The sequence below is a fragment of the Penaeus japonicus genome, unplaced genomic scaffold (assembly GCF_977035675.1).
Source record: "Penaeus japonicus unplaced genomic scaffold, GWHDUDI00000001_assembly GWHDUDI00000031, whole genome shotgun sequence".
NCBI lineage: Eukaryota > Metazoa > Arthropoda > Malacostraca > Decapoda > Penaeidae > Penaeus > Penaeus japonicus.
Genome location: NW_028234433.1, coordinates 21767107 through 21777106, shown reverse-complemented (window position 1 = coordinate 21777106; position 10000 = coordinate 21767107). Strand labels below are relative to the sequence as shown.

At 33.7% G+C, this 10000-nt stretch overlaps 2 protein-coding genes across 14 annotated transcripts in view; one reads left to right on the top strand and one right to left on the bottom strand.

Annotated features, from left to right (window-relative positions):
* Cbp20 (cap binding protein 20) overlaps positions 1–10000 on the bottom strand; it is an 11391-nt gene that overhangs the window by 853 nt on the left and 538 nt on the right. Inside the window, exons 1-3 of one of the 2 annotated variants that reach the window (XM_043018130.2) lie at positions 4159–4303; positions 1896–2089; positions 781–907 (exon numbers count right to left, since the gene is read on the bottom strand). In XM_043018130.2, the coding sequence (XP_042874064.1) occupies positions 781–907; positions 1896–2089; positions 4159–4215 (378 nt within the window). In that variant the 5' untranslated portion in view covers positions 4216–4303. Of the gene's footprint in view, positions 1–780; positions 908–1895; positions 2090–4158; positions 4304–10000 lie in introns of those variants that run through there. The other variant, XM_043018129.2, reaches the window with a different exon arrangement.
* Positions 7816–10000, top strand: part of RhoGAP71E (Rho GTPase activating protein at 71E) — an 83124-nt gene continuing 80939 nt past the window's right edge. For 6 of the 12 annotated variants that reach the window (XM_086555995.1, XM_086555986.1, XM_086555977.1 and 3 more), the window contains exon 1: positions 7863–8004. The gene's annotated coding sequence lies outside the window, so the exon portion shown is untranslated. Of the gene's footprint in view, positions 8005–8390; positions 8410–10000 lie in introns of those variants that run through there. The other 6 variants (XM_086555991.1, XM_086555993.1, XM_086555984.1 and 3 more) reach the window with 3 other exon arrangements.

Below are 10000 nucleotides of genomic sequence, written 5' to 3'. Positions count from 1 at the left end.
GTAGAAAAAGAAAAAAGGGAAAGGGGGCATAATATTTACACTTTTAACCCCAATAAAAAGATCTCTAGAACTTTCTGCATCCAATGTACTGTAAGTGGAAAAGAAAAGAAAAAAAGCCCAACCTCATTTGATACTACTTGCAAAGTAATCACAAAGATTTAGTACAATCAAACTTTAACCCCATCACAATGGGCATGTTTCATGGAGTGGGGTTTATTATGTATTGCATTCTGAACAAATGATAAGTTATTTACTTCTTCAGTTGTTAACTAGGTCATCATACTGAAAGCTAATTAGTATCACAGTACTAGCATACCATGTATTATAACATTAGTCTAGAAAATATCAGAAAACACAAGGAACACCTTAAGATGCCCACCTGCAGCTGTACATCTTGAAATCTGTTTATTTTACTTTCTAAGTTTTTGTTGTAAATATGAAATAACAATATACATTATTGCTTTTATTTTGAGTTGAATAAGAAATAAAGAAAGTTTGCACATGTTTAAAAATGATGCTATATATAAGTTGAGTAATTCTTTCCCTAAAAATTTTGAAAACTGGAAAACCATACCTATAAAGACACTCACAGGAGATAAGTTAGCAGAGTGATACAATAAAGTTATCTCTTACACTTTGATAGTGTTAGTACAATATAACTTTATAAAACAGAATATAGTACAGATAGCAGACCTTAATGACAAATATATGACACCAGTATCATTACCTCTACATAACCCTTGAAAATTAATCACACAACATAAAGCAAAGATAAAATACCTGTCCACCACTCTTCCCTCGACCATACTGCCTCCCCTCAATGAAACCTGCATCCCAATCCGTTCGTACAATGCGATCGTCGAGGCGAGTTCCATTGATGTACCTCATGCACTGCTCTGATTCTTCCCTGCAAAAAGAGAGGAGTGAATGTGAGTGTTTGTATCTTGATTACCATTACTAAAATACTTAATTATCAAAGCTATCATCAGAAGTTCTTGATAAAAATAACAGTGATATTAATAATAATAACAGCAATAATAATAGCAACAACAATAATAACAACAATAAAAATGTATAACAACAATAATAATAACAATAACAATAACAATAACAATAATAACAATAACAATAATAACAATAACAACAAAACAATAATAACAATAACAACAAAACAATAATATCAATAATATCATAAACATTAATATTAACAATGACAATACTCATAACGACAAAAAAGGATATAAAAAGACAAGAAAAAGAGATATAAAAAAAATATGGAAAGAAAATATAACAAAACCTCTTTCAGTATCAAGCATCATGAGATTAACTTTGTAAGCAAGATATAACATCTAAGTAAATACAAAGTCCCTTCTTTCAATTTTATCTTTGGTTTGACTTACCTTTGATTCTCTAAATGTTCTTTCTCTCAATTCAATATAAATATCCAAATAAAAGGGAGGGGGGGGGGATTCAAAACTACAGGAGGTATGTAATACAGGGAGAGCATAACAATAGCTATAGAGCCAACTATTCTGTTGCAAAAGTTATTGACCAGATTTAAGACAAAATTTAAGCTAAACTTCTTAAATGGTCTCCTGACATGGCATCTCTTTGACACAGTCATGAAGCTAATTAACTCAACAAGTATGTAGCTCGCCAAGCCAATGCGAGAATAGTAACCTATATGTAAAACTTAAATTCTACAGTTTTCATTTTCAAAGAAATAAATGAACCAAAAGGTGTGTCACCATTGGTGATACACTGTTGTGGTGCCGCTAATACCTTCTATAAGTAAATAATTTCAGCCTCCTTGATATCATATAATGACAAAGTACTTTCTAAATGAAAATTATTACATATTGGTTCCATACGAAAATAAAGTCAAATAAACATACCTTGTAAAATACTCAACGAAGCAAAATCCACATGGAGTCCTCTTAACCTTGTCAAGCCCCATAATGATCTTTTTGACATCACCTGCACGGCCAAACAGCTCGTAAAGCTGTTCTTCAGTGGTATAGAAGGACAAGTTGCCCACATATAATGTGGTTGAGTTGCGTAAGAGTCGTTCTTGCTCTGAACGAGAACCCTGGAAATGGTTGAAAGGAAAGCATTATATTATTATTCCTTTATCTTCAGCTAAGAAAATAGTAATATTGATATTAACCCGATCCCGACGGGCCCTGCGAGAACTGGCAACCCCCTACGCCAGGCCTATGTAATATTGCCTCGGGGACGTCACACTAGTGTGTCGCTCCATCATCAGGCACTTTGCCATGTCACAGTGTGACACTGTTATCATTGGGTTAATAAAATTTGCATGGAGAGAGATTTATTCTGAGAAATCATTATTCAAGTCAAAATCACCTTAAAAATCCAGTAATTATGCATGATATTTTAAACATTACTCGATTCTCCTCATGTCCTCATTAATTCTCAAACAATTAGGTAGCATTAACAGTAATAACAGATAAACAATACGGCCTGACCTACCTAACATAAATGTATAATCTACACACTTTTTGGGGGTGAGCTTTTCTTATTACTATTTTTGGGGAGAGAAGGTAAAAATATAGGTCTATATAAACTGGAGTTGCACCTATGAATACACACCTAATCAGTATGTGCTTCTATTGATTTCATTAATATATGTATTATCAGACACTTCATAACAGTCACTGTTTTGAAACATGTAGTCCTGGAGTTAAATGTGTCCCGTGTCACAAACATATTACATGCCTATCTCGAGTATAACAAAATTAAACAGCAATATCTCTTACTACTACCATCGTTACTTTATTATTCCTATAATCATTACTAGAGCATTTGCAAAAATAATAATACTAACAAAAAATAAATTTAAAATATTCCTGAAAGTTGAGGTAGGCAAGGTAGTTGTGGTAATAAAACAATTTCACAGTAGATAGCCCATGCATATATGCACTTGCTTTAAATACGTGAAAATATATCCAAACCACATGATCTCTCGAGTGTAGAAAGCTATTGCTAAATTTGCATTTCATGAAAACAGAAGCTTGCCTACTAACAAGTTAAAGCTTCCAGTCTCATCAAGTAAACTGACTACAGCAACAATATTGGTGGTAATAGTGTCACAACATGAAGGAGTTGCCACAGCCACCAAGCCTCACAACACTTGAAGAAAAGGCCAATGAACCTCCACCACGTGTACAGTGCCAATATAGGGCAAAAATCTCTCTGAGAGGTCCAGTACGGCATCAAGCATTGAAAAACCCTCTCGGAGGGAAGCTGCACATGATTGCAATATTGCCATCTGGAAGTTGTGCACCCTTGCTATATTACCAGCAGGAATGGCATTATGAAAATATACACCCTATCATGAGTGGCTTAACCCATTTGTGCCGGATGACGTGCTGACACGTTTTGTGGTTTTTGCATCAGATGCCAGTGACGAGATATCTGGGTATGGCCAGCACTCGGGGTGAGTGAGCGGGCAACCCAGGCTCGCAGCTTGTGCACCCGAGAATCTCAAAGCTTTCGGCTTATGGGTTTAAAAACCCTGGCATTACGACCATTCAGAACTGAAATCGCCCCGGCGTGAATGGGTTAAAAACATCAGTAACTTGTAACTCGTTATTGTCTAATAACTCCACTATTAGCATCTGTTCTTTAAAAATTCACAATTTCTGATCTGAGGAGGTCTCCATATTGAAATATTTGTTTACAATGGGGCCACCAAACCAACACCCAGTTCCCTGGAGCAAGTAGTGTCAGCTATTACCCATATCCCTCCGTATGGTAGACAATTGGGCAGAAATCCTTGATAATGTTAACTTCCATAATCTAAATCTACTAAATCTGGAAAGCAAAAATCATTAGAAATGCACCATGACTAAATATTTGGTCAGCTTTCCCCTAAAACTGCTATAAATGGACATAACACATCATAAGCAATCAATCACTACCAAAATTTTTAGACACAACGACTTAAGTCAGATTTAACCTTATCACAAATACCCATAGCTTTGGGGTAAAATAAAAGACCATTTCCCGCACCCCATACAACAAACATCGCTCATTCGAGATTTCTCTATGCCGCTCGCCGAAAACAAAATCTCCTTTTTCAGCATAATGCTCTTTCTAATTACGTTATTTTCTACATCCAGTAATCAATCTCACCTTAAAATGTTGATCTCTATACGAACTAAGCTCAGTACTGCAAGGTTGAAGATTCATTTTGGCGAAATTTAACTTTACTTCCCGCAAGCGTTGGCGTTCCTCCTCAGCTTTAGTGTTTACGTTTGGACATGTCTGATGTCAGGGGTTACGAAGATAAAACATTAGATCGCATTAAAACGTTTATATATCTTTTATATTATTGATTTCTAAGTGCTAACTAATTGAGTTAAATTTTTAAAAAGATGGCTTGATTTATTATCACGGGTGCATAAAACTGATGATAAAGATTTTGTTCGTATTCCTCCTCAAGATTTTGTTTCTTCGGATCAAAAGAATCCTAACTTCGGTGTTGTAAAATGTTTTTAATAAAATAAACGACAAAACTGATGATGATGATGATAACATTAAAAATAACACAAACTCAATGATGATAATGCCAATGAAAAAATGATATGATAATATAGAAATGTTAATGATACTAATAATGATTATTACAATTAACAACATCAACAGGAGGGATAATGATAATGAGTGATTATGATGATAGTAATAATGATAATGATAATGATAGCCGGGCCGCCTCGTGCATATAGCCCAGGCGAATGATAATGATAATACTAATAATGATAATCACAATGATACTGATACTGATAATTATAATATTAATGATAATGATACAGATAATGATGATGATGATAACAATGATGATACTAATTATGATAATGATAATAGTAATGAAAATAATAATAAAGATGATGATAATAATGATAATCATAACAATAACGATAATGAAAATGATAAGGATGAACAAGAACACCAATGCAAATAATAATGATGATAGTAATAGTGATGTTAATTGATAAAAATTATGATAATCATGACGATAGTGATAATGGTAATAATAATATCAGCAATAATGATAACAAAAATAACAATGATAATGATAATAATAATGATAATAAAAGCAATGATAAAAAAGGTAATAATGAACAATAATCATGTTGATGATAATAGTAATCTTACTCATACGATGATAACAATAATAATGATAAAAATAATAATGATACTGATGATCATGATAATAAATGACTGAGACCTGCACTGCTTCCACGCACTTCGATATATTGATATTAACTATACCCTGTCAATATAACATAATCATTAACATATAAATTCATAACATTTAGGCTAAAGGTACAACACAGTATGTGAGATAAATATTAATGGTAAAACATAGCATTATAGGAACATTTTGTCTTATTCATTGTTTTACGAATAAATCATTTATATGTAGCATGAATTGATAGTAATAATGATGATAAGGACAATAGAAAAAAAAGATAATGGTGATAGAAATGATAATAGAAATGACAGTAATGATTGTAGTAATAATAATGATAATGGAGATGATAATAATGAGAATGATAATGATGATGATGCTAATGATAATAAGGATGATAGTGGTGATGATAATAATGTTAATGATGATGATGATAGTGATGATAATAATGATAATGATGATGCTAATGCTAATAATAAGGATAATGCAAATAGTAATAAAAATAATGATGGTAACAATAAAAGCAGCAATAACAACAATAATATTAATAATGATAACAGCATTATCAAAAATTACTATAACAATAATGATAACAATGATGATGGTAATAATGATCATAATAACAATGAGCATAATAATGATGATAACGATGATAATTATAATAACGGAAATGATGATGATAATAACAATAATAATAATAGTAATGGTAATAATACTGGTAATATTAATGATGATGATAATAGAGATAATAATAATGATTTATTATAATGACAAAAATGATTATGATAATAACAATGGTAATATTGACAGAAGTAATAACAATGATAATGATTATGATAGTCACAATGATGACATAAATGATAATGACACTGATGACCCTAGAATAATAATGATTATAATGATGATAATTGTAATAACGACGATAATAATTATAATGATAATAACAGCAATAACGATAGTAATAATATCGATAAGAATGATAATGATAATGATAACAATAATGCGATCATGGTAATGATAATGATAATGTTTATAATAGAAATAAGAACAACACTGATAATGGCAGAGATAAGGACAATGACAATAACAACAGCAATAAAAATATCAACGCTAATCAATAGTCATTACAATGATAATGGTACTGATAATAATGATAATGATAACAGCATTTATATTACTAGTATGGTTGTGAACCACCTACAGAAGCTTGGTAGTTATGACGATATAAATACGATTTTCATCCTTTTTTTCTTAAATATATTGCATGTATCTCTCTCTTTTGATGTTAAAAAATGTTGTCTCTGCATATATTCGATTTTTTTTCCCTTGTTTCATACTCTATTAAATTTGTCCATCCTTATAGATCATAGTTCAGTCTGGTTCAGTAATTAGACAAATGAATCTATAACAATGACACATGTTCCGAAATAAAAGCATTTGATTTTGGATTCATAAATAACTTCGAGTCAATTCTAAAAATAGATTCGATTCACGCCGCAACTTCACCCCTTTACGCATGTTAGGAATGATGATTCGTGTTATGAAGTGATTTTAGTAATTCTGGTTATCATTGCAGAAATTAAAGTGATTCATAAACATATGTTACTTGTCCCAGTGCCTTAAAAGTAGTGTGTTTTTTTAATCGTAATCTTTTGAACCCAAATTGTAAATTTGTACATTTGATCTTGTATTTGGATCACTGTACATGCTAATAATTATTTTTTGTAAACTTCTGTATTTCATTATTACAAGCTGATTGTTTTTTTAAGCATTCGAAGTCATTATTATTATCATTATCTTTATTATTATTTTCTAATTAGAAATTTCAGCTCCATTTTTGATAGCATGATACAGATTATTCTGAATAATTCTAAACTCATAGGAACTTTGCATAAAGCAATGGAATAGACCCAAATCAGCGTACTACTAAATGATCCAAAGCACAGCACAGTCCATACAAGAAAGGACAGATTTTTAACCGTAAAATGAAACACAGCCCATAGATCAAGCCTCAAGTAGAGAAACGAGTCTTCCAGGAAACTGGGACGAGTATCAACCTCTAATAACACATATCTTAACCCCCCAAAATTGCAATACAAAACTCGATGCAGTCTCAATTCCCTAAAGCAGTCAATTAATGGCAAAAGAACTCCAGATAGGGTAAAAATCCTAGAATAGATTGGCGTAGAAGAGCGAAACCGTCACTCAGGAAGCCTGAGCAGGTATCAAGCTATCTTTTAATACATCCTACAGCCTACAAACTCACGATCACTCGGTACCAAATCCTTGATATACGTTGCAATTCCTAAACCAACCCATAGATAGGAAATTAATAAAAAGTATACTCCGAAACCTCTTAGAATTGACTATAAAACAGAGAAGCGCGTCCCTCAAGAAGTCCGAGCGAGTGCTATACTATCTTATAACACATCTTATAACTCACAAATTGACGATACGACATCGAATCAAACCCAGAATACACCCTAAAACCTGTAAGCCAATCACACATTAGCCAAGTACCTCTCTAAGACCCACAGAAAGCTACAATAAATGTAAAAATCAAGAAAGAGATGTCTCATTGCCAGCGCTCAGCGTTTGAAGGCAGCGCGCGGACGTCCGAGCAGAAGGTTGAGCAGGCCGCCGCCAGAAGGATCATATTTAAAGGCGCCATATTGATTTTTATAATGTTTGGATAGGTGTGGTTGGGGATGGAGGTTGCTCAGAGGAAATCGGGGAAAATGGAATGACTCTTGAAGTCAAAGCACCCTATTCAACCCTGCCATATGGTGAGTTAGCGGCCCGAGAGCCCCGCGGAGTAGGAAGGGGGCGAGAAGACCTCTTGGGAAGACCTCTAGGGAAGACAGACCTCTTGGGAAGACCTCTTGGGGAGACAGACCTACTTGGAAGACAGACCTAGTGGGAAGACAGATCTTCAGAAAAGACAGATCACCAGGAAAGACAAACTTCTTGGGAAGACACGCCGCTTAGGAAGACCTTTTGGGAAGACAGACCCAGGAAGACAGTAGACAGAACGCCTGGAAGACAGTAGACAGACCTCTTGGGTAGACCTCTACAAGGCTGGAAGGGAGAAAAGGGGGGTTCCCAGCCATCCTGTGGACTGGGGGAGGACACATGTAGGTTCCCCCTGGCTGCTACTCCTCCCAGACCCATGAAACCAAAGACATATTTTGGTGGGTGGGTTGGCAGGAATTTTTGTAATATTTTTTTCAATTGAAGTTCATTTTCAGTTATGTTTCATTAGTTCTTTTTAAGGATTTGGAGAGTGTGAAGTTTGTGAACCAGGGAATGTTTTATCCTTTGATATACCTGGTCATATATGCTTTGGAGAACCTAGGTCCTCGTAGTGGTGTTCGTGAGGAAAAATCTTTTAAGGTGTGTAAATTGTAATGAAAGTGTCGTTATTTTTCATATATACTGCAATTCGTACAGTGGGTGTGACAGTTACAATATCATTCTTGGAAGTACAGCAAAAATGTGAAAGATTCTTGTGTGTGGGATTACCAACTGGAAATTGTGTCTGAAAAAAGTGCAAATATCTAGATGTGGAGAGATGATGGGAAAGGCATTGATTGTGTAGGAGTCTTTTAATGGTTTGTGATGAAAGAATAACTTGGCATTTTTAGAAAATTGAATGAATTAAAATCAATGAAAGGAGTGAGACTGTACCATATGCAAGTGTATAAAGTCAAATTGAAGTCATATTGTGCAGTCTGTTTCTTGTGAATAATAGTTAGTGTGTTTATTTATATAAAGAATAAGGTGAATATGTTTTTAAGAAAGAGTTCACTGAATTATGATGAATAGTTAGTCTATATTAGCCTGACAAGAATTTTAAAAATATATTAAAGCAATTTTATTTTTCTCGCACATCACTAAATTATTTATCAGTATTCATTTTGGTGTTGAATCAGTATTCAAATAGATTAAAAAGATTGTAGTCTGAATTTGGGCTATACATAGAAAATTAGAAATGAATAAACCTTAAAATCATTACTGAATGTTTCCTATCTTGAGGTAGAATAAATTGTTTACTTTTATAAAAGCAAATTACGTGTTTATTATGGGCAGCATGTGTGCTTCATGGATAAATTGTGATTAAGAATTGAAGCATGTGTGGCATTGTAGATATTGGATGTTTTCAAAAGTTTTGTGTAAATACATCCAGGGAATTTATCTTAGTGGCTAGTGCGGTAAATATGAATGACATGTATGTAAATTTTAGGTAGTTTATGCTTATTTGAAATATTTTTATTATATTTCAATCAAAATGTTTCTGACTCAGGCTTAGTAAATATTGATAAATTATATTTAAATTGTGTCTTTTTGGCAGCTAATTGGCTAGAATAGGCCCATGCAGTCAGAAAATAGCCGTAAAGAACGCTTAACCCAATCCCGACGGGCCCAGCAAGAAGTGGCAACCCCCTATGCCGGGCTTATGCAATATTGCATGGGGAACAACACACTGGTGTGTCGCCCCGTCATCAGGCATTTAGCCGTGTCACACGGGTGTGACACACCATCATCATTGGGTTAAAAGAAGAAAACTGGACATTAAAAACAATCTGCACAAAAACAAACAAACACGAAGGCCGTATTAGCTTATCAAACTACACGAACTATACTTGGTCAATACAGCAACAGTCTGGCCTCTGTGCCTCATGCTCTGGTAAAGGCAAAGAAACCTCCATCCTATCTGTTCTGGCAAGATTTAGCTCTTGGAACTCCCAGGGAATTATCATCCGATAAAGAACCATTTTTTAA